At 60.4% G+C, this 24,046-nt stretch overlaps 1 protein-coding gene across 1 annotated transcript; it reads left to right on the top strand.

The window, feature by feature from the left end:
• The first annotated feature begins 4,411 nt into the window (after positions 1 to 4,411).
• PEAR1 (platelet endothelial aggregation receptor 1) lies at positions 4,412 to 23,605 on the top strand. Its single transcript, XM_056123814.1, has 25 exons — positions 4,412 to 4,428; positions 11,003 to 11,100; positions 11,674 to 11,847; positions 12,238 to 12,380; positions 13,542 to 13,646; positions 13,813 to 13,913; positions 14,535 to 14,627; positions 14,733 to 14,976; positions 15,290 to 15,410; positions 15,563 to 15,699; positions 15,790 to 16,002; positions 16,179 to 16,353; positions 16,434 to 16,554; positions 17,586 to 17,749; positions 17,834 to 17,936; positions 18,183 to 18,329; positions 18,555 to 18,680; positions 20,577 to 20,705; positions 20,793 to 20,921; positions 21,028 to 21,240; positions 21,399 to 21,487; positions 21,610 to 21,745; positions 21,883 to 21,951; positions 22,031 to 22,261; positions 22,629 to 23,605. Exons 4-25 carry the CDS (start codon positions 12,274 to 12,276, stop codon positions 22,778 to 22,780), a joined length of 3,105 nt encoding a protein of 1,034 aa, XP_055979789.1. The 5' UTR covers positions 4,412 to 4,428; positions 11,003 to 11,100; positions 11,674 to 11,847; positions 12,238 to 12,273; the 3' UTR covers positions 22,781 to 23,605.
• Positions 23,606 to 24,046: the final 441 nt, after the last annotated feature.

A 24,046-nucleotide genomic window follows, 5' to 3' on the forward strand; every position in this document is an offset into this window, starting at 1 on the left:
GGTGGATGGCTCACACCTGGTTCTGCACAGGCTTTCCTGGCTCTGTGCTCAGGGATCATTCCTGGCAGTGCTTGGGGGATCCAAGTGGTGCCCAGGATGGAACCCAGGTTGGCCGCGTGCAAGGCATGTAACTCTGCCTGTACTCCTGGGCCCAAGGCGCAATCTCTGACCTGGTCTTGGAACATGGTTGAGGCTTCCAAGCCTGGAATGTATCTTCCCCCTACAATCTGCAAGAATTCTTCCTCGTTTCTTTTGATCTTCCCTTTTGAGTGAAACCGTCCCTGACCCCCTTTTCAAACTCCCTGCACGCCCTCTTCCTTTCCTGTTTTTTTCTCTGTTTCAAAAAAATTAGTGTTTATCATCTCCCAGTACATACATCAAGATTGCATTGATTCAGTCTACCAAGCATCTCTCCCCAGCACTGCTCCTCAAACATGAGATTCAGGGGCTGGAGCAATAGTAATACAGAGGGTTATGGAGCTTGCCTTGCATGCAGCTGACCTGGGTTCAGTCCCCAGCAGCCCATATGGTCCACTGAACATGGAGTGAGTCGTTCCTGAGTGCAGAGCCAGGAGTGATCGCTGAGCACTGCCAGGCGTTGCCCCCAAACAAAAACAAACAACTCACTCACCCCCATCCCTAGAGATTCATTTTTACCTTCCACATGCAGGCAGAGAACCTGCAGCCCCAATGCCTGCACATAGTAGGTGCTTCACAAACCTTTATCAAATGAATAACACTTTCCCCAGCGACAGGTGATCTTGTGGAGTACAGGGAACTTGCGTGTCTTGCCTAAATAAGTCTTGATATAAGGGTTAGTTTTTTTTTTTCCCTTTGGAGGGGGGCCTATGACTGATACCTAGTAGTGTTTGGTTAATGATAGCAGTAGATGTCAGGGCCAGGAGACTGCTCAATGAGCTGAGCACATGCTTTGCATTCGAGAGGACTGGGTTTAATCCCTTGTCCTACCTAGTCCCCTGAACTCCACCAGGATTGACCTCATAGTTCAGAGCCAGGAGTAGCTCGCAGCCCCCTGGGTGTGCCTCCTGCCGCCGTCACAAATACAGTGACAGGTGGCATCAACACCACCATCATCGTTGTCATTTCCTCTGTGAACTGCACACCCGTGAATGTTGTGTACTTGTCAAAGGGCTGACTGGAGCAGCAGGGAAACTTCCATCCTGTAGTTTAGGGTGCTCAGGAGTCAAAGCGGGTGTAGACAGCTGAAGGAGGTGGCGGTTCATTCACTCTGACGCTGGCCCAGGTGGTGTCGGCCCTCTGAAGCCGGCCCAGGGCTCAGGTGGTGTCGGCCCTGGCTCCAGTCCTTGCCGAACTCAGGAGGTGGGAGAGGAGGAAGAAAAGGGAATTTATAGACGCAGCAGTGGAACACGGACGAGAGGCAGAGGCTGGAAGGGCTCCCAAGGAAAGGGCAGTTGAACAGAATGGGGGAGGATTGGAGCAAGCGTGGGAGGAGGGAGGAAGGAGAGCAAGACCATGCTCTTTGGTCCGTGCTACCCAGCTGCCAGCCCCTTCAAGGTTCGGGATTACCAAACTTTAAGGCCGCTCTGGTCTCTGATTTGCTGCAACTCTATGGTCTTTGGCCTCCGGCCACTGGAGTTGTACACTGGCTTCTGCTGTCCCCTGCTGGACAGTCTTGGCACTGACGTCAGGAAAATGATCACGCAGCACCCAGCGTGTACGACTCTGCCACACCCCCCCATCCCTGGAACACCAAACTATGTGACGCTTGCTGTTTTTCAGAGTTTTCTCAGACATGAAACATTCTCAGCATGTTTTCTACAAGGAGACCAGAGTATGCCAAACGTCCCATAATGGTGGTGCCAAGTCCTGAGAGGCATGTTGATACACACATTAGTTGTGTAAATGTCACTGTGATTACATAGACCTCCTGTGACCTGCTACACACGTAGGAAATGTGGCCTAGATTTTGGGGAATACCATTGTCTACAGGGTCCCTCCTTACGTAAGAGGCTCATGGAGAATTCACAATGGGGGGCCAGAGTACAGGGGTCCAGGTATGCAGCCACCCCCAGTCTGATCCTCAGCTTGGTATGGTATGGTACGGCTACACCCAGCAACGTTCAGGGCTTACTCTTGACTCTGCACTGAGGGATCTCTCTGTGCCCCAGGGGACCATATAGGGCGCAGGGGACCAAACCTACTTTGGCTGCATGCAAGGTAAATGCCCTACCCACTGTAACTCATCTCTGGTCCCTCCTTTCTTATTTTCCCAGTGGTGCTCAGGAGTGACCCTTGAAAGTGCTTAGGAGACCCTGTGTGGCACTGGGGTTGAAATCAGGGTGGGTGGGATGCAAAGCAAGTACCTTCATTCCTCCCCATATTCCTCCCCATATTCCTCCCCATATTCCTCCCCAGTCCCATATTCCTTTGTGTGAGAACTGTGATGCAGTTGGACGTTGCTTATGCATAAGCCAGGATTGTGTTGGTGCATCCGAAACAGGAGAGTCCAACTCAGGACTCTTAAAGCCCCTGGTTCTAAGCCCCTGCACTGTTCCTGTGGGCCTATTTTATGGCATGTCAACTACCTTAGTAAACTTTTTATTTTTAATAGTTTTTTTTTTTTGCTCTTTGGGTCACACCCAGAGATGCACAGGGGTCACTCCTGGCTCATGCAGTCAGGAATTACTTCTGGTGGTGCTTGGGGGGCCATATGGGATGCTGGGAATAGAACCCGGGTCGGCCGCGTACAAGGCAAACGCCCTACCTGCTGTGCTATCACTCCAGGCCCTATTTTTTTTTTTTTGCTTTTTGGGTCACACCTGGCGATGCACAGGGGTTACTCCTGGCTCTGCACTCAGGAGTTACTCCTGGCGGTGCTCAGGGGACCATATGGGATGCTGGGAATCGAACCCGGGTCGGCCGTGTGCAAGGCAAACGCCCTACCCACTGTGTTATCTCTCCAGCCCCCAGGCCCTATTTTTAATAAATTAAAAAAAACTGTGATGTATGAAGTTACTGGCAATTAAGTTCTAGGCATATAATATTTCAACACCCATCCCACCACCAGTGTCATCTTCCCTCCACCAGTGTTCCCATTAAAGTCGTTTTTTAAAAAGTCTCCTAGGAAGCTGAGTGCTCCCTAACAAGCCACCTTTTTTTTAAATTTTTTAAATTTTTTTATTAGTGAAATGCCATGAGGTACAGTTATAGACTTATAAATTTTTGTGCTTGGGTTTCAGTTATACAATGATCAAGTACCCATCCCTCCACCAGCGCCCATCCTCCACCACCACGGGTCCCAGCATCCCTCCCACCCCCCATCCCCCCCATCCCACCCTGCCTCTGTGGCAGGGCATTCCCCCTTGTTCTCTCTCTCTTCTTTTGGGTCCTGTGTTTTGCAAGAGAGGCATTGAGTGGAAATCATGTTTGGTCTATAGTCTACTTTCAGCATGCTTCTCCCACCCTGGGAGGGTCCTCACAACACCCTTTATTTGGTGCTCTCTTCTCTATCTGAGCTTCCTTTTCACCTAGCACGTAAGCCACCTTTTTTTTTTTTTTATATGCCCAAGCAGACCATGGTTTGCAGAGGAAGCCTTGGAATTGCACAGACCACAGATCTCAGTTCAGATCTTGCTTCTGCTACTTTCTAGTGTTTTGACCACTGCGGGGTATCAACATGTAAATGGGCCAATCTGGGGTTTACACGAAGCACAGAAAGCCCTGATGAGGATGATGAAAGCCTGGGGACCCTGGAAGGGTCCTAGTTGAGGTGCAAGTTGCGGACCTCGCTAGCACCCCTGCTCCCGGGTCGCAGGTGGCGGCGGGCTCTGGCCGCGCGGTGGCGCGCACGGGCGGAGACTTTCCCAGGATCACACCCTGCGTGTGCTTTGGCGGGGTGGTCCGGGGTGGCCGGGGAGAGCAGAGACCTGTCCCCCTGCCCGCCTCGCCCTCCTAAGCGTCGGGCCGCTCGGTCCCGGGTGGGGTCTGTTCTAAGACCCCAGTGGGCAGGCGATCCTGGGGAGGAGGCGCACGCAGAACCCGCATTTGCAGACAGGGAAACTGAGGCACGCGCGGTGCACAAAGTGCCGCAAGCCACACGGCTAGCGGAACTCCGAAGTTCTCCCCGCGTCCCTCTCGCGGTTCCCCGCCCTGCTGCGCACCCGCCTCGGTCCCTGCCCAGCCAGTCACCCCCCCCCCCCCAGAGTCCCCCTCCCCTGCTCCCGGTTTCCTTGTCAAAACTTCCTGCCTGGGCTCGGGGCCCGAGTCCCACCCCCTTCCTGCCCCCCCCTCCGCCCCTCGCGCCCTTCCCCGCCCCGCGCTCTCAGCCCTGGGCGCCGCCGCTCCCGCAGCCGGGCTGTGGCGCAGGCAGGACCCCCCGCCCCGCCCCACGGGCCCCCCACGCGGTCCCCTGGCCAGAAGGGTTTGACGGAGCCGCTTGTCAGGCAGGTGAGTGTCCACGATCCCCGACGCCAGGGGCAGGGCGTGTGCACGCTCTGGGGGCCGCTGCGGTGCTCGAGACCCCTGGGCGGGAGGGGTCGGGAAGGGACGAAGGGCCGTGGGAGGGGACGGTGGAGGGGGCCGACGAGGGGCGCAGCAGCTTCGGCGTGCAGCGACGCGGAGGTCGCACGCGAATGCGGCTGTTTCCCGCATTCCCGCCCGGGCAGCCGCCCCCTCCCTAGGGTCCCCTCTCGGGCAGGAGGGAGAAGGGGCCCCAGGACCTCGCTTCGCAGGGGGTGGGGGAGAGGAATGTAAGGAGCACCAGGGCGAGGCAAGCCCCCTCCCCGGTTGGCGCTGCGACTACCCTGCACAGTGGCCCGCGGTGCAGCCTCCAGGGCGCAAACTTGGCGCGCTGGGGCTCGGGGTGCGAATTTGGCATCATCGCGGCCCCGGCCCCAGCACCGCCCCCTGGCGTCCAGGAGGCCCCTGAGCACCCAGATGCCCCTGGGGTGGTACTAGCGGGCCCCCAGCTCAGGGGCCCAGCCTCTGTCCTCTATGGACCCCCTGCCCCATACCACACACATAGACGCTGAGTATTGCAGGGAGCACCCCCCGCTGAGCAGTACTTATGAACCTCCCCTCAAAAGGGACTTCACCTGTGCCTCAGTTTCCCATCTGCCCAAGGGGAACAAACAGTGCATGCCCCCGTGGGTTGTGAGGCTCAAGTGGATAGATCCCTGTCTCAGGCTGGGAACATTCATGGCCCATATTTGGGGGTTTTCCTGGTTGTTTTTGTTCTGGGTCTCAGCGGTTTCTTGGGGGTATCCTCTGTTCTGGGTTTTCTCTTAGAAGTGCTTGAGGGACCGTGAAGGGCTGGGGATTGGATATGACCCTCCTGCATGCAATGCATGTGTCCGGCCCATGGAGCCTGCTGTGTTTGGGACAGGGTATACCTCCCGACGCCGTCCAGGCCCCTCAGTGACCACCCCCATAGTGGTAACAGCAAGAGGGGGTTGCTGGGGGTTCGGGAGGAGGACTCGGGGATTCTGGCCTCAGCCCCTTACCCTCACCCCATCTCATATTCCTGGCCAGCTCTCAGCGCTCTCGTGGCTGAGGGTGACACAGTCCGAGGGGACACTCCGGAGGGGCCTGGGCGGTGACCCCAGTCCCATGGGATGGGGACAGCTTGTGCTGGCCTGCAGTTCCCAGGCCCAGCCAGACCTCGGCTCCAGGCAAGGGGTCACTGGCCCCAGCTGTCAGGGCGGGGGTGGGGATGCTGTTGTCTGCAGCCCGCTCAGCACCATCCCTGAGGCGCCCCTGCTGTGTCCTGACCACTGCCCAGGCCTCCCCTGGTCTAGCTCTGCCATTGGGGCTCCCCTCCCCGCCCCCCAACATTCCCCTATCAGGCGTCCCCAGAAGAGGAAACCCACTCTGCAGGCAGGCCTGGGCAATGCCCCCTCGGAAACCCTGAGAGATTAGGGGTGATGGGCTGGGAAAGGGCCGGGAGGTGGTGAGGGGCTGGGACTGTGTGCGGGCTGTGCGGGTTCCATTCCTGGCCATAGCTTGGGGGTGGGGGACAGCAGGACAGACTGGGGACCCCCGGACAGAGAGCCTGAGCCCGCAGGGAAGCAAGGGGGATGGTCACAGAGAAGTGAAGGGGAGACCAGGAGGGGAGGAGGGTCAGCCTGGGAGACAGAGTGAAGCCTGGGACAGGATGATCTGCCTCGCCAGACCTGCTCTGCTGAGCTGGCTGTGTGACCTTGGGCAAATGACTTGCCTTCTCTGTGGTATTTCACCTGCAGAGTGGTGGTTATTGAACCCACCTTGCAGGATTGTGAGAGAACTGAAAGGCAGGCTCTAGCCCAGTGGGCCACACCTGACGGTGCTCAGGGCTGACTCCTGGCTCTGCACTCAGGTGCTCAAGGACCATGTGGGAGGCTGGGGCTTGAACTCAAGTCAGTCACATGCAAGGCAAATGCTGTGTCACTCCAACCCAAGCACATTTAGCGAAGTGGCTTGAGGCAGGCCTGAGAGGGACAGCATGCGGGTGGGGCCCGGCCTCCCAAACAGCGGTGTCAGGGTGTGCTCCCTCTGGAGCTTAGGGGGTGAGCTGGGTGTCCTCGTTGGGCCTGAGGTGCAGGATCAGGGCCGGCCCCGAGTGACTGTCTCTGGCCCTGGGCTGCCTCATCCCTAGCACTGGAGGAGCTGGGGGATTCCTGTCTGAGGGCCCAGGAAGGAGGGGCAGGGAGACCCCGAGCCGCCCCCACCCCTCTGGCTCCGCCACAGCCAAAGGAAGAATTTCCGGTTTCTCTGTGCATGTGTTCCCCAGTTTCTTGCTGCTACCAGATGCAGAGGGCCAGACCCCGCTCTGGGAACACTGTAGAGGAAGAAGATTAGGGGGGCCCATCCTGGAGGAGAAACCTGACTCCGAGCCAGGAGTGCAGAGAGGGGGCACCCGTCACCTGATGGGGCCTAAGGCTTGCTGCAGGGGCTGGGAGCTCTGTGCCTGGGTTAGTCCCACATGTCCCCGCGGAGGTGGGGAGGACAGCCTTCTGCAAGGGGCTGGGCCTCTGGGGTCTGACATAATGGACTCGAGAGGAACTGGGGTCAGGATCCTGGGCCAGGGGCTCCCAGTTTGTACTGGCAGGTGCAGGCTTGAGGGCCAGAGCCATTGAGGCCTTCCTGGAAGAGGAGGCTGGGAGGGCAGGTAGGACCTGGGGACTGTGTGGGCAGGAAATGTGTGGACAGGACTGTGTAGACAGGGAAACGTGGACAGGGGACTGTGTGGACAGGACTGTGGACAGGGAACCATGTGAACAGGGATTATGTGGACAGAGGACCATGTGGACAGGGGACTGTGTGGACAGGGGACTATGTAGATGAGGAACTGTGTGGTCAGGGGGCTGCGTGATGGGGTCAATGGGCTACCAGGTGTGACGGGCCTCAGGGCAGAGGTGGGGCAGGAAGGGTGTCACTGACCAGAGCAGCGCTGCACTTTGAGGGGACCTGGGGAGGAGCATGCACCCTTTGGCCTAGCACCCTCATAGTCCCCACCCGGTGAGCTCAGGGCTTACTCCTGGCTCTGCACTCAGGAATTACTCGCGGCAGTGCTCAGAGGACCATATAGGATGCTGGGAATCAAACCAGGGTCTTCTGTGTACAAGGCAAACTCCATACCCACTGGACTATCTCTCTAGCCCCAGCCCACCTGCTTTTTTTCTTTTCTTTTCTTCCTGGTTTTGGCTTTGGGGGCCGCAACCGGCAGTGCTCAGGGCTTACTCCTGGTGGTACTTGGGGGGCTCTATATGGTACCAGGGATGAACGGAGGTCAGCGTGTTTCAGAGCCGGAGCCTGCCATTCCGCTCTCTGCGGCCCCTGAGGGCGTGTCAGCTGCTGGGCAGGTCATTCTAACCATGCCCTCTAGGCGCTGGCTCTGAGGGTCACTAGCACCCACTTGAAGGTGGGGCCAGTCCCGCCCCCCCAGCATGCCCTAGCTGTTTGGTGAGTCAGAGCCCAGCAGTTTCCCTGCTTCCTGGTGAGTAAACAGGTTGGCCCAGGACCCTCCAGTTCTGCTTCCTGTGGCGCAGAGCACACAGGCCGGCCCTTAACCCCTGCCCCTTCCCGCCCAGCCCATGGCTCACACGCAGGCTTCCTGTCCCTCCATCCGGCAGACATGCCTGGCATGCCAAAGGCCGGGCCAGCTGTGGGAGGGCCGCTGTGTCGGCCTGGGACAGCGGCCTCCCTCGGGCAGGGGAGCCAGCTTAGGGCATCCCCAGGTGGGCCCCACGGGGGCAGAGGCTGGGCTCCCAGCTGAGCGGAGTGGGGGGGGCATCCGCTGTCACCACAAGCACAGCTCAGGAGGGGGAGAGAGGAGCAGCGGGGACAGAGGCCAGGGAAATGCAGGCCAGGCACGGACCGTGGCACTGGGTGAGGGCGTGGCGGCTGCAGTTTGGCTCACTCCACACATTGGATGCAGTTACCCTGGCACAGTGAACACAGCTGTGCAGGCTGACCGAGAGGCAGAGAGAGGGTGGAAGGAGCACAGCGTGCAGAGGGTGCCTGACAAAGAGCCAGACCCGGGCAGAGAGAGAGGAGTGAGCGAGTCTGAGACGCCCGTGGCATGGGCGGTTTCCACAGCAGCCACCATATCACGTTGGGTGGGAACTCCCCTCTTCCCCCCTTCCCCCGTTCCCACCCTCAGGGAGCCAACGGGGGTGGGGGTGGGGTGGGGGCGTTACTCTCCCATTTCACAGATGAGAAAAGGAGGCTCAGAAACAACTTGTCCATGGCTGCCCCATCCTGGAGGGCCAGGAGGAGGACTGGAGAGAGACAGACCAGCAGGGAGCGGCAGCCTCCACCTCCCCCGCCAGGGCTGGATGAGCACCTGGCCTGCAGCCCATGATTCTGGGGGATCAGGTTCCCGGGGGAGCTCAGCCCCCCTTCCTCCACTTCCTTTCTCGCTGTCAGCATCTAAAGCCCATTCCTTTTCCCAGATCATCCTGGGGGTTCTTCAGAAAACACACGCATGCGCACATATACACACGAATCAGCTTTTTGAAGAATTTAGGCCCAGAGCGAGGGCTGGTGCCAAGGGGATGGGCCCGTGGGCGTAGGGAGAGGCCAGCCCAGGGGCTCTCGTGGGGCCCATCACCAGCCCAGCATCACGGAGTCTGTGGCAGTGACAGCCACTCATAAGTGCAGAGGATGGTCCCCCAGGGAAGGCGCCTTCGTCTCAGCCCAGCCCCTCGAGGAGACAGATCTGGGCCCACCCAGGTGTAGATCGAGCACCCAGTACCCTCACCCATTTCCCCCACGCACAAGCTGGCAAGATGTTTGGGGTCCTGTGTCTCATGCAACCACTCTGCTCGCAGGGGCCATTTCTGCGTGATCTGGGCCAACCTGCCCCCTCCCCATGACCCTAGACTCTTATGGGATGAGGGGGAGGGGGAGGGGGCTCCCTGAGTTAGGCTGAGCTTGGAGACAGCAGGGGAGGGGGCTCTGTGACCCAGAGGCAGGGCTGGGGGCTGGGGACCCTGGGCTGGCTGGGAGCCCAGCTGCTTTGCATCTCAAGCTGGAGGGGTGAGAAGTGTCAGCTCATTCCTGACTATAAACACGTCCCAGTTCCCACGCTCGCCCCCAGCCCTTCTACAGTGCAAGCTTTGCCCTGGTGGGGTCCCCGCCCCCTGGCTCCCCCCCTCCTCCTTCCCCCCCCCCCCAACTGAGGCCATTAAAAAGCAGTGCAAGGCCTTGGGACTCTGGCCAGCATTCGGGGTTCTGGCGGGGCCAAGGCTATGGGGAGGCCCTGCCGGCAGCCTGGCTTTGCGTTCCAGACTATACAGCAGGCTGTGTGGCCTTGGGCAAGTGACTTACCCTCTCAGTTTCAGCCCTGAAATGGAGAATTTGCAGGGGCAGATGGCAGCTTCAGTGAGGAGCGGCAGGTATTGCTCAGTGCCAGTAGGTCTGATATGGGCGCGGGGTGGGGGGTGCGTATTACAGGTCACTCAAGCCAGAGCTGCTTCGGAGGGGGCCTGGGAAGGGGCATCTGAACCAGAAGAAGCACGGATCGGGAGGCCACTCAGAGGCCTGCGGCAGGTGCTTTGCCTGTGGGGTCTCCGGGCCCAAGCAACACCAAGCCCCCAGCAGAGCATAAACCCTGAGCACCACCAGGTGTGACCCCCAAACAAACACACACAAACACTGTCCTCCCATTGTTCATGGATTTTGCTCGAGCGGGCCCAGTAACATCTCTATCGTGAGACTTCTTGTTACTGTGTTTGGCATATCGAATATGTCCCGGGTAGCTTGCCAGGCTTTGCCGTGCGGGCGAGATACTCTCCGTAGCTTGCCAGGCTCTTCGAGAGGGGCGGAGGAATCGAACCTGGCTCAGCCGGGCTGGCTGCGCGCAAGGCAAACGCCCTACCTACCGCTGTGCTATAGCTCCAGCCCATGATGCCCAAAACCAAAAAAAAAAAGCCTGCCAACGGCTAGCGAGGGAAGCGAGGGGTCCCCTGGGCAGAGTGAGGAAAGCCAGCACCCAGTCTACTTCTTAGACATTAGGTCTGAGGAAGGAGGAGCTGCACGCCCCTCCCCTCCCGCCCCCCCACTGGCCTCTGGACCCCATCCTGGTGGCCAGCCCCACCCTGACCAACCTCCTCCACAGCTTGGGCTCTCCCGCCCTCTGGGGTGGGCCAGGAAGGAGGGGCGCTTGGGGGGTGCTGATGCTCACCCCAATTCTAAGCCTCCCACCTGCTCTGTGCCCCTCACTGCAGCCCGGGGCTCCCCGCAGGCCTGTGCAACCAGAGGGGGCGCCCCGTTCCAATGGGCTGGACTCCACACCAGGCCCCATGACCCTGGGGGGTGGTGAGGGGCCGTCCGTGGGTGTCAAGAGCATGCCCTGGCTGCCAAGGACAACACTAGCTGGGTCTGTCAGAGGGATGCTTTGCGGGTGCTGGGGGTGCCGACCAACTTGGGGACAGGCATTCCCCCCATTTGGATTCGGGATGGTGGGAAGACCCCCAGCTAACTCCTCCCTACTCCTATACCCTACCACAAGTTCAGATCAGGCTTCATTTCCTGTTTTCAGGCTTTGTGGCTTTGTATCCCGTCCTGGGCATCCCCCAGAACCTTGCCTGGCCCCTGCTCCTCCGTGTTCCTGGGGACCCAGCTTGCCACAGAGGTCTGGTGAGTCTCTTGGGCGCTGATGGGAGGGATGGAGATTAGTGGGGGGCTGTGCTGTGGGCGCCTAGCCAGAGAGGTGGGAAGGGGGCAGAGACCCACGGTTGGGATGAGAGGGGTGGGGGGCAGTCTGTGGGTGAGAGGGGGTTAAGCCGGGCAGCGGACATCTCCCTAAAGAGGGACCTGAGGCAAGGCACAGACCCTGATTGGAGGAGGAGTGAGGGGGGGGGCCTGGGAGTGCGTGGGTGGGGGGTGCGGGGTAGGCCTGGGCCGCATTCCGGAGATGCTCTGGGGGGCCCGGGCCAGCCGCCGCGACCTTCCCAGCTCCGGAGAAATCACAAGCAGATGTGGGTGCCTGGGCCGAGTGTGGGGGTGCCGGGATCCAGGCCCATCTGAGGTCCCGACCTGCTCCCCACCTCCTGGGCGAGGTGCGCGGGGGCGGGGGGCGGGGCCGGCAGGGGGCGGGGTGGGGGGGCTTCTCCTGAGAGCTTGGGTCTGGCCTGGGCGGTGCACCTGGCCTGGGGGGGGTGTCTCTGGTGTGCTGGCCCTGCTGTCAACACCCCCATGCCTGATTTCAAGCGGGACTTTGCGGAGCCTGGAGTCCGGATGAGCGGCGCCAGCGCGCGGTGGGGGCTGGCCGCGGGCCCCCCAGGCCCCAGCCCACTCCCACCCCACCTCTGCAGGACGCCACCCGCGGCCTTGGGCTTTGGGGCTCTGCCCGCACACCCCCAGTGACGGGCCTCAGCACCTAAGGTAACTGCTTCCTTCACTCCTGCTGCTGGAAGGTTCTGCCCAGCCCACCGGCAGCCCCTGCTGGGGCACAGCAGAGAGGCTGGGGATGGGGGGAGGGGAGGTGGTGGCGGTGGGGCTGGGATTGGGACGTAAGGGTGGGTCCCTCTGGGGCCACTGCCAGGGATCTGGCACTGGAACAGCAGGAGTGGATGCTGGGGACCCCAGAAGGGAGGAGGGGGAGCGTGGGGAGAGCAGGAGCGGGAACAGATGGGGTGAGAGCTGAGCCCTCTGGGGAAGGGAAGCTGGGGAGCTGTAGGCTCTTCTGACACAGCAGGAGAGACTCAGGCGGTGGTGGGGGGTGGCGCCAGGCTGGGGAGCAGGAGCCCCAACATCTGCACTCCCAGCACCCAGGTTCCTGCTCAGCCCAGCCTCCCGCTGAGCTCAGGAATGGTGTCGCCTCTGCTTCTGCACCCCCTCCTGCTCCTGGCCCTGGGCCTCGGGCTGACCACTGGCCTTGACCACAGTGATCCCAACACCTGCAGCGTCTGGGAGAGGTGAGAGGCAGTCCCAGTGCCCGCAGCCCTCCCCTCCTGCTGCTGCCCTGCTCCTCTCACCCCTGGCTTCTCTCCCTTCCTGCTCCTGCCCTGCTTCCCTCACCCTTATCTTCTCTCCCCTCCTCCTGCTTCTCTGCTCCCCTCAATCCTCCTTTTCTCCCCTCCTCCTGTTGCTCTACTCCCCTCTCACTCTTACCTTCTCTCCCCTCTTGCTGCCCTGCTCCCCTCACCCCTACCCTCGCTCCTCTCCTACTGCCCTGCTCCCCTCACCCCTACCTTCACTCCTCTCCTACTGCCCTGCTCCCCTCACCCCTACCTTCTCTCCGCTCCTACTGCCCTGCTCCCCTCACCTCTACCTTCTCTCCTCTCCTACTGCCCTGCTCCCCTCACCTCTACCTTCTCTCCTCTCCTACTACCCTGCTCCCCTCACCTCTACCTTCTCTTCCCTCCTGCTGACATGCTCCCCTCACCCTTACCTTCTCTCCCCTCCTGCTGCCCTACTCCCCTCACCCCTACCTTCTCTCTCTTCCTCCTGTCCTACTTCTATCATCCCTACCTTCTTTCTGCTCCTCCTGCTGCCCTGCTCCTCCATCACTCCTACCTTCTCTCCCCTCCTGCTGCCCTGGTCACCTCACACCTACCTTCTCTCTCCTGCTGCCGCTCCCCTCACCCCTGCTTTCTCCTTCCCTCTGTCATGCTCTCCTAACCCACCATGTCCCTCTCTGTGGGGCCCACCTTGTGTCTGCTCACCCAGGTTCGTCCATGGCCTGTGGTCCTGGTGGGCACAGATGGGAACCAGCCAGATGGGGCACAGGAGAAGGGGTGGAGTGGGTGGTTCTGTCCAGACCTGCTTCAGCCCCGGCCCAGAGCAGTGGGAGTGAGTTTAGCCCCCAGCTTGGGAGGGAATGGGGATGCACGGAAGACTCTGGTCCAGGGGCTCAGAAGGGGACTCTGATGGGGGCTCTATGAAAGGGGGATGTCCCAGAAATACCCTTATTCTGGAAGGATTCATTTAAAACAGAGGGGACAGGGAAGTCGAGCTTGGGGAGATCAGACCCAAATCTTGGGGTGCCCAGTCCTCATGCCTCTGCTTCCTGCCACCCCCTCGTGCCAGCTTCGAGCCCCTGTGTCCAGGCCCCTCACCCTGTTTGTGTCTCGCAGCTTCACCACCACCACCAAGGAGTCGCAGTCCCGCCCCTTCAGCCTGCTGCCCCCCGAACCCTGCGAGCGGCCCTGGGAGAGCCCCCACACCTGCCCACGGCCCACGTGAGCGACCCCCAGCCCTGTTCTCCAGTGCGAGATTTGGGGGAGCCTTTGGGCTGGAGGCAGGGTGCAATCGCACATGTTCATGGTGCACGGCCCAGGGGGCATGGAGGCGGCTGCCCTGGTGCCTGGGAGCAGGGAGCACTCAGGGCATCTCTGGGCTCCCCAGGGTGGTCTACCGGACCGTGTACCGCCAGGTAGTGAGGATCGACCACCGGAGGCGCCTCCAGTGCTGTCGAGGTTTCTACGAGAGCAGCGGAGTCTGCGTCCGTGAGTGGGGCCGGGGCAGGGCCTGTGTCTGTGAGTGGGGGCCCCACAGGGGCTACCCTGATACTTTAGGGCTTCCTGGGTTGGGTTGGGTTTGGTGGCCACTCTGGGCGGTGCTCTGTGCTCAGGGGACCATATGGGGTGCTGGGGATTTGAACCCAAGGCAGCTGTGTGCAAGGCAAACGCCCTGCCCACTGTACTCTCCCCTCTTTTGGGTGTCCTCCAGATGGGCCACGTGTCCCTGTCTCCCGTTACCCCATCTCTCCCACATCCCCTCCACATTCCCCAGCCTACAACTGGGGTCCCTCTCCTCCCCCAGTCTCTGCCTTGTCTAGGCTCTGCTCCCCAGTATTCTGACCTCCAGGCCAGGAGGTCTGACCCTCTTCCCGCTGCCTTGCTTGCCAAGACCCTCTGGCAGTGTCCGTGTCTAGTCCTTCGCTGAGGGAGGACCCCCCATTTCCCAGCAAGGTGCTGAGGAAGAGCAACTCAAAGGGGCCGCAGAGCCGAGTCCCGTCACTGCTGACCAGATTGTCCCGGGGCAGTGTGCAGGGCTCTGGGGGGTAGGGGAGGTGGGGTTGGCCTCTGAGGACATGGGGGTGCAGCCTACCCTCCTGCCTTGCCCAGCACTCTGTGCCCAGGAATGTGTCCACGGACGCTGTGTGGCGCCAGGTCAGTGCCAGTGTGCAGCAGCCTGGAGGGGTGACGACTGCTCCAGCGGTGAGTGGGGGCCCCTGGACTCAGTTCAGGACACAGCTGTGGGTCCTCCCTGCGGGGGTGGGGGCCCAGGGCCCTGGTGACCTGCTCTCCCTCTGTCTTCCGCAGCGTGTGCCCCAGGAGTGTGGGGCCCCAAGTGTGAACGGCCCTGCCTCTGTGGCAACAGCAGCTCCTGTGACCCCAAGAGTGGGGCCTGCCTCTGTCCTGCGGGCCTGCAACCCCCACTCTGCCTGCTGCCCTGCCGCTCAGGCCACTATGGCCCCGCCTGCCAGCTCAGCTGCCAGTGCCACGGGGCGCCCTGCCACCCCGAGACTGGAGCCTGTTTCTGTCCCCCGGGAAAAACTGGGCCCAGGTGGGTAATAGCGGGGAGTGGGGGCAGCGCATTAATGGAATGACAGTCTTCCTGGGCGCAGAAGAAGAAAAAGAGCATGCAGCTAGAGGCCCAGGATCCAACTTCAGGAAGAAGCCCTGGAGTGGGATGCCCCCGAGACTTGAGCGAAGAGAGAGGGCTGAGGGTGGGCGACTGCTGTCTCCCCACCTCTGCACTGAGGGTGCTTGCTTGCTGGGGGTTCCTGCCTGCCATGGCCAGCCTGGAAATTGGTGCTTTCTGGAAATCAGCCTGGACATCAGGGCCTGGACACTGACTTGCACCCTGTGCCCAGCAGCTGTGAGCTGTCCTGCCTTCCCAGTACCAATGACTTTCTCTGCCCCCGGACCCATTCTTGCCACAATGGGGGTGTCTTCGAGGACCCCCTGGGCTCCTGCAGCTGCCCACCTGGCTGGACGGTATGAGAGGCGGGCGGCTCCCCGGACTCTGAGGACGTGGGGGTGGGTGGGCCTGGGCGGGTTTGCATGTGGATTTTGGGTATGGGACCGTTGGGGTGGGTGGCTGTCAGGCAGCCTGGGCACTTGGGGCTTGAGCCCTCTAACCCCACCAGGGCACCATCTGCTCCCTGCCCTGTCCCGAGGGCTTCTACGGACCCAACTGCTCCCTGGAGTGCCACTGCCACAACGGTGGGCTCTGTGACCGCTTCACAGGGCAGTGCCGCTGCTCACCCGGCTATACTGGGGACCGGTGAGTGGCCTCAGCAAGGACTGCTCTGCTTGTGGGGAGGGGGCTACCCATGGGGAGGGGAGGCCCAGGCTCACCCATAGAGATGCCCAGGTGCCGGGAGGAGTGCCCGGTGGGCCGCTTCGGGCAGGACTGTGCAGAGACCTGCGACTGTGCCCCGGGCGCCCGCTGCTTCCCGGCCAACGGCGCGTGTCTGTGTGAACACGGCTTCACGGGGGACCGCTGCTCCGAGCGCCTGTGCCCCGACGGCTTCTATGGCCTCAGCTGCCAAGTGCCCTGCACCTGCGACACGGAACACAGCCTCAGGTGGGTGGGCTCAGCGCTCCTGCCACAGGCCAGGGATGCTGGAGTCCTGGGGAGTAGCGACAAGCCCCATGGGACAGTTCCACAGGCCTGAAGGATGCCCCAGAAAGGGAAGGTGCCAGGCTGCCTCCTTGGGAGGGGGTTGGCAGTACCCGGGTTGAGCCCATTTTCGCCCGCAGCTGTCACCCGATGAACGGGGAGTGCTCGTGCCGGCCGGGCTGGGCGGGCCTGCACTGCAACGAGAGCTGCCCGCAGGACACGCACGGGCCGGGCTGCCAGGAGCACTGCCTGTGCCTGCACGGCGGCGTCTGCCAGGCCGACAGCGGCCTCTGCCGGTGCGCGCCCGGTTACACGGTGAGGCGCTGGGGCGAAGCCGGCGGGCCGGGGAGGCTGGGGGCGCGCCCGCCGCTCACTCCCCGCCCACCCGCTTCCAGGGCCCGCACTGCGCCAGCCTCTGCCCGCCGAACACCTACGGCGTCAACTGCTCCTCACGCTGCTCGTGCGAAAATGCCCTCGCCTGCTCGCCGATCGACGGCTCCTGCATCTGCAAGGAAGGTGTGGTGAGGGTGGGGCGTGGGGAGAAAGGCGAGCACAAGGGGCAAGTCCTAGGGAAGGAGGACGGCCCAAGGGGCGGGGCCTCGAAAAGGCGGGCGCGAGGGGCAGGGCCTCAGAGGAAAGGCGGGTGCGAGGGGAGGGGCCTGAGAAGGAAAGGCGGACACAAGGGGCGGGTCCTTAGGAAGGAGGACGGCGCGAGAGGCGGGGCCTCGGGAAAAAGGACTCGTAGGGGCGGGGCCTCGGGGGGAAGACTTTTTGTGCAAGAGGCGGGGCTTCTGGAAAGCTGTGGCAAGGGGGCGGGGCTTTATTTAGAAGGCTGGGGCAGGGGGCGGGGCTTCCTAAGAAAACTATTATAAGGGGCGGAGACTCGGGGGCGAGGCAGTGATAGGAGGCGGGGCCTAAGGAAGAGAGCCCGTTACAAGGGGCGGGGCCGGCCGAGGGCGCTGGAGGGCGGGCAGCAGGGCAGGGAGGAGCCAGTGGACCCTGGGGAAGCTGCCCAGAGCCTTCTTCCTTCCTGGAGTATCCATTTTACTTTCCTTCCACTGCAAATTCCTGCTCCATCCCAACAGTCCAGCCCCGGGGTCCCGCATTGGTAAACATTCCTGGCCTTCAATCACACAGAACGTTACACTGCGGCGCCCTGGAGGGGTCGAGGACCACCAGGGGCAACCGTTCGGGGTTCTAACACCATTGTGCTTAGCTGGATCCTATGATGTCTTAGGGAACAAAACCCCTTCTCCAGGCCTCACCCCTCCCTGTCGGTCCTCTTTACAATTTTCATTCTGTAGGAGCTTCCTAAGTATTAGGGTTTGCCTCCAACCCCTCCTTTTGCAGAAAAGGTGACCAACAACTAGTGGAGGGAGGTGACCCACACCCAGTCACTGCTTAGTCTGTTTACTGTCTCTTATCTGGCCACTATCACCTCTGTACCACCAAGAGCTCCTAGCCCAGACCTGAGCCAGCCCAGCCTCTGCACTCTCTGCAGTGAGAACAGGGGGACCCCTTTCCTAACTGCCAGGCCCCTTTTGCAGGTTGGCAGCATGGACGCTGTTCTGAGCCCTGCCTGCCTGGGACCTGGGGCTTTGGGTGTAATGCCACTTGCCAGTGTGCCAACGGAGCAGCCTGCAGCCCCCAGACTGGAGCTTGTACTTGCACCCCTGGATGGCAGGGGGTCCACTGCGAGCAGCCCTGCCCGGTACTAGCTTCCCACCAGTCTCCCTGAGGGTGGGAAGGGCATCCCTTGCCCCAGCTGAGTGTTCTTCTCCCACCCCTTCCCAAGAATGGACAGTTTGGTGAAGGTTGTGCCAGCCGCTGTGACTGTGATCACGCTGATGGCTGTGACCCATTTCATGGACATTGCCAGTGCCAGGCCGGCTGGACAGGTGAGCTTTCTGGTTGAGTTCTCTCTTGTGCTGGGATTGCTCCTGGCAGTTCTCAGGGGGAACTGTGCAGGGTCATGGGGCTCGAAGCTGGCCTCCTGCCTGCTAAGCCTGTATTCTAGCCCTCTGGAAGGTTTTCTCTGTGGGGCGGGGCAGGGGAACATCTGACTGGAAATGTGTCCAAGCCCCCATGGAAAGCAGGTGGGCCCCTGCCAGGTTCATTTCACCCTCCCACCCCCCCACACACAGGGTCCCGCTGCCACCTTCCCTGCCCTGAGGGCTTCTGGGGAGTGAACTGCACCAACACCTGCACCTGCAAGAATGGGGGCACTTGCGTCCCTGAAAATGGCAACTGCGTGTGTGCCCCTGGATTCCGAGGCCCCTCCTGCCAGAGAAGTGAGACTCCTACCCACCCCTCACCCTCTGCCTGCCAGCTGAAGAGCATGGGGCTGTCCCCCTTGCCAGAGCACCACCCTTCTCTTCCTGGTCTCTGCGGCTGACTCCAACCCCGGGAATAGTTGTGGGAGCAGGAAGGAGGGGAAGTCATGGGGTCAAGCCTGATGGAAGGTGGGGCCCTGTCTCCCCCTGCCTGACTCTGTCACCAAGAGCTCCTTTCCCCAGCCTGTCAGCCCGGCCGCTACGGGAAGCGCTGCGTGCCCTGCAAGTGTGCCAACCACTCCTCCTGCCACCCCTCCGATGGGACCTGCTACTGCCTGGCTGGCTGGACAGGCCTCGATTGTTCCCAGCGTATGTAGCGGCCTTGAGGCCCCAACCTTTCTCTCTTTTTCCTTTGTCTTTTGGGCCATACCCAGTGGTGTTCATTTCTTTCTCTTGGCTCTGCACTCAGGGATCACTCCTGGCGGGGGATGCTCTACAATGCCAGGGATAGAACTGTTGGTTGGCAGGGGCAAGTGTTTGACCTTCTGTGCCATGTGTCTGGACCCACCGAAGCAGTCTCAGCGGGCATTCACTGGGTGTCTCTACAAGCTTGATTATTGCTGTCGGTGCTCCGGTCAGAGAAAGATTGCCCGTCTATGCACAGGGCTCCAAAAAGGACCATTATGGGTAAAGGGAACAGTATCAGCTCCCTTTGGACACATTTTTTCTTCTTTTTTTTGGGGGGGGGGTCACCCCTCATGGTGCTCAAGGCTCTCTCTGCACTCAGGGATCACTCCTGGGAGGGTTAGGAAACCTGTGTGGTCCTGGGGATAGAACCCAGATTTGCTGCATGTAAGACAAACGCTTTATCCACCATATTGCCAGGAGTGAACCCTGAGCACAGAGTCAAGAATAGCCCTGAGCACCACCAGGTGTGGCCCCAAACTAAAAAAATGTGATCTCTTTCCCACATGATTATATGAGGAACATGAGGGGACAGACTAGTCAGGAAATTGAGCAGAAGGGTGGAGATGTGACTCAGCCTTGAATGTGCGAGACTCTGGGTTTGATCCCTGGCAGCACATGGATTCCCCAACCCCCAGCACCATGAGTCACCCTGGGGTCCCAAGCAGTGCCACAAGAATAAACAAACAGCCTTGGGAGAACACACATTTTGAGAATGTGCATGAGAAGCCGTTTAACACAAAAGGACTGGGTGGGAGAAATGGGCTAAGCGCAGGCTTTACTTTCAGGAAGCGTGGGTTTGAGCCCTGGAACTGCCTGGTCCTCTGAGCCCTCCTGGGAGTGTGACCCCCATACCACAGGAATGGGCCGCTCAGAATTAAGAAAAGATTGGCTTTGACTTGCTCTTCAAGCCCGTGTTCCCCCTTGCTTGCTTGTTTCTTTGCTTGCCTGCTTCTACTCTAGTGAAGCCCATATTCTCTTTTGAGTTTCTCTCTCCTCACATTTTTCTGGATACATTTCAATAAGAACTTATCTTGCTTCACTGATAATAAAAAGAAAATATTGACTGCAAACTTACCTGCTCGTAGAGCAGAGGGTCATTATCTTGGTGAAGGACTATTTCCCATAGGGCTTGGTGGCCACTGCTGTTAGGTAAATTGCTGGCGTGAGATATGTGTAAGTCATACTGTAGGTGGTATTATTTAAGAGCACTTATTTAAGAGTTGAGGGGCTGAAGGGGTAGTATGGTGGATAGGACACTGAAAGTGACTGACCTGTGCTCGTTCCCTGGCATGCTCTGTAGTTTCCCGAGCACCACCAGAAGTGATCCCTCAGTGTAGATCCAGGAGTAAACCCTGAACACTGCAGGGTATGACCAAAAAAAAAAAAAAAGGAGTTGAGGTATAGGGTCAGAAAGATAGCATAGGAAGGGGTCAAGGTGCTTGCATTGCCTGTAGCTGAACTGGGTTTGATCCCTGACACCCCATATGGTCCCTGAGCCCTGCTAGGAGTGATTCCTGAGCAAAAAACTAAGAGTAAGCTCTGAGGTCTGTGGGGTGTGGCACAAAACCCCAAAAGCCAGAAAAAAAGTAGACAAGTGTGGAGAAGGTGTGGAGGTGGGGCATGTAGCGCAAAGTGGGCTGCTGATCCGCGCCTCTAGGGGGCAGTGTAGGGAAGCTCGAAGCCTCGCTGTCCTCGTGAAGCCCAAAGCCAAGAGGAAGGTTTCTGTAACGGTGGGTGCTGAGGGTCCCTCCAGAGGCGCTGACCCTGCTGGGCCAGACTCCAACCTTGTCTCTGCAGCATGCCCTCCTGGATACTGGGGTGCTGACTGTGCCCAGCCCTGCCAGTGTCACCATGGTGGGACCTGCCAGCCCCAGGATGGGAGCTGTTTCTGCCCCCCAGGCTGGACTGGACCCCTCTGCTTGGAAGGTACATGCCTAGGGGTCCTCCCATAAGCTGGGGCCAAGGCTGCTGTCCCTCATCCCCTCTGAAGCTATCTTCTTGACACTCTCCCAGGCTGTGCTCCAGGAATGTTTGGTGCCAACTGCTCTCAGCCATGCCAGTGTGGTCCTGGAGAAAGGTGCCACCCGGAGACGGGGGCCTGTGTATGTCCCCCTGGTCATAGTGGTGCCCCCTGCAGGCTCGGTGAGTTCCGGTCTCATTCCTGTGGTGTCCAGAGACACAAGCCCCGCACTCTGAGCTCACTGGCAGAGCCAAGGTGGCCCTCTGACTGACTGCCCCATCCAAACAGGAAGCGAGGAGCCCTTCACTATGATGCCCACCTCTCCAGTGGCCTCTCATTCCCTGGGGGCCGTGATTGGCATCGCTGTGCTGTGCTCCCTGGTGGTAGCCCTGTTGGCACTGTTCATTGGCTACCGCCACTGGCAAAAGGGCAAGGAGCACCCCCACCTGGCAGTGGCCTACAGCAGCGGGCACCTGGACGGCTCTGAGTATGTCATGCCAGGTGAGCCGCAGGGTGGCGGGGATAGACTCTGGGCCAGGACGAGCTCAGAGGTGCCATGGGGAGGGCTTGAGGGGTACTCCTCCCTAGGGCTGGGGTGCAAAGGGAAGCAGTGCTGCTGGCCAGTGAGGTCACAACCCTGCCTTCATCTCTTGCTGCAGATGTACCTCCTAGCTATAGCCACTACTACTCCAACCCTAGCTACCATACCCTGTCACAGTGCTCTCCACGCCCTCCACCCCCGAACAAGGTCAGTGCTGGGGCTGGGGGTGACAGCAGGGTGGGCGGGGGTGGTGGTCAAGTCGCTGAGGCCGTAGAAAGTTTGGTCTGAGCCAACTAATTTTCCCTCTCCCACCCTACCCTGTCCACTAGGTTCCCGGGGGTCAGTTCTTTGCCAGCCTCCAGGGCCCTGAGCGGCCAGGGGGAGCCCAAGGGCATGACAGTCATGCCACCCTGCCTGCTGACTGGAAGCATCGCCGAGACACCCCTCCTGGGCCTCCGGACAGGGGTAGAGCCTGGGTCGGGCTTCTGGGAGGGTGGGTGCAGACGCTGATGTCCATAGCATGGCCCCTCTGAGGTGGGGTCCTGGAAGGGAGGTGGAAGCCTGGGGCAGGACCCGGTCCCACTGCTTTGCCTTCTCCCCAGGCAGCTGCCGCCTGGACCGAAATTACACCTACAGCAACACCACTGGCCCAGGCGCCTTCTTCAATAAAGGTGGGAGCTTCCAGGGGGTTCTGCACGGCCCTCGGGAGCCAGCACTCCCCACGTGGCCTGACTTCTTCTTTGTCAGCAGGGCCCATCTCTGAGGAGGGGCTGGGGGCCAGCAGAGCTTCCCTGAGCAGTGAGAACCCCTACGCCACCATCCGGGACCTTCCCAGCCTTCCCGGGAACCCCCGGGAAAGCAGCTATGTTGAGATGAAGGGGCCCCCCTCAGCATCCCTGCCCAGGCAGCAGCGGCAGCCCCAGTCCCAGAGAGACAGAGACAGCGGCACCTATGAGCAGCCCAGCCTCCCGACGGCACGCGGTGAGTGCAGTCAGTCTTTGCTCTCGCCTTTTCCCTCCTGCTCAGAATGGGGGGCTGGGAGGCAGGGGGGAGGAGGAGAAGAGGGCCTTGGCAGCAAGAGCGAGGCCTTTGGGCTGAGTGTGAACTCAGACTGGGCTGGTGTCGTGGCTGCCTGCCCCTGGTCTGGAGGACGGAAGTGCCCCCAAACTCCTGGCAGAGCATGGCACCTTAGTTGTGGAGGAGGTTGGCTCCCAGTGATGTGGGGACAGGCAGGTGACCGAGTCCTGGTAGGCAGTAGCCCACTGGTAGCTGAGAGGCTGGGGAGGGGAGGAGAGACTGCGGGGACCAGCTCCCTTCAGCTCTTCAGCTGCTCCCCTCTTTTTCGCAGACCGAGACCGTGAGGGCTGCCAGCCCCCACTGCCGCATGGCCTACCTCCTGGCCACTACGACTCACCCAAAAACAGTCACATCCCTGGACACTATGACTTGCCTCCTGTCCGGCACCCCCCATCCCCGCCAGTCCGGCGCCAGGACCGCTGAGGATGGGGCTCGGCATGCGGGTGCCCGCCCACCTGTGCTCTGCTGCCTGCAGCTGGGACGCAGCCCGGTGCCCTGCCAGGAGCCGGAGAGCAGCACACCCCCCTGCAGCGCCATCTGTGGAAGCTCGTGGCGAGGAACTGGACTCCTGGGATCCACTGGGAAGCCAGTGTGCCCTTCCTCAGTGCACACTGCCCACCCCTGTGGGCCCTGTGTATGGAGGCTGGATAACTGTGTGAAATGTCGCTGGTGAAGTGGCTTCAGATTGGTATTGAACATGGATATTGCGTATCTTTCATGTTCTCTCAGGCTGGACTGTGTGTGTGCGCACATGTGCACGTTTCTGCCAGTTAGTCAACAGCCCAGTTAACCCAGTTAACACAGGCATCAATTTCTTGCATTCACTCGGTACCTCCTCACCAACTTCTCCAAACACAAGCCTATCCCTGCTTGCCTGAGAGTCTTTGCACTTCACAGCTGCTCTGGGCCCGAGTCAAAGCTTTCAAAGGCCTTTATAGTTTCTGCTGTCCTGACCCAGACACTGGCCTCCAGGTTCCCTGTTTATCCATATCTCCCATCCCACAAGGGACCTACTTGGCCCTCCTGGTTGCTCTTTCTCCCCGGTTCCCCAGTGCACTCCCGTCAGATCTCAGTTTCCTTCCGGGGCTTACCCTCTTTGCTTGCAGCTGCAGAAGGCTCTCGGGGTGCGGGACACCTCTGATGCTGGGGTGATTACTGCAGAATGGTTTGAGGAAGGTCTGCCTCACCCTGGACTGTGAGTTCCCTGAAGGCAGGCCTGTGTACATTCGTTCCCCCAGACACACAATAAAAGCCCCCCAAAAGACTGATTGGCTGTGTGAAGTGAGGACACCAGAGATGTTTAAGTGCTCAAATGGGTGATCAAGAGGCTGCAGATCGGACCCACCAGAGATAGTCCTTCCCGCAGCAGATCAGGGCAGAGTGGAAGGGGGCAGGAACAGTGGGCTGCAGGGGTGCAGGGCAGGGCACTAAATTACCAGTGAACTAAGTCTGAGAGGCAGAACAGAGGGGAAGTTCACCACTGACCTGGATTTGATCCCTGGCACCAGATAGGGCCCCTCCATTATCACTGGGAGTCAGGAGTAAGCCCTGGGAACCTTAGTGTGTGTTCCCCGAACCAAAACAAACTGGTCAGAGAGACAGTACAGCAGGTAGGGTGTTTGCCTTGCATCTGGCTGACCCAGGTTTGAGCTCTGCATCACATACAATCCATTGAGCTGGCCAGGACAG

The sequence above is a fragment of the Sorex fumeus genome, unplaced genomic scaffold (genome assembly GCF_029834395.1).
Source record: "Sorex fumeus unplaced genomic scaffold, SorFum_2.1 ptg000047l, whole genome shotgun sequence".
Lineage (NCBI taxonomy): Eukaryota > Metazoa > Chordata > Mammalia > Eulipotyphla > Soricidae > Sorex > Sorex fumeus.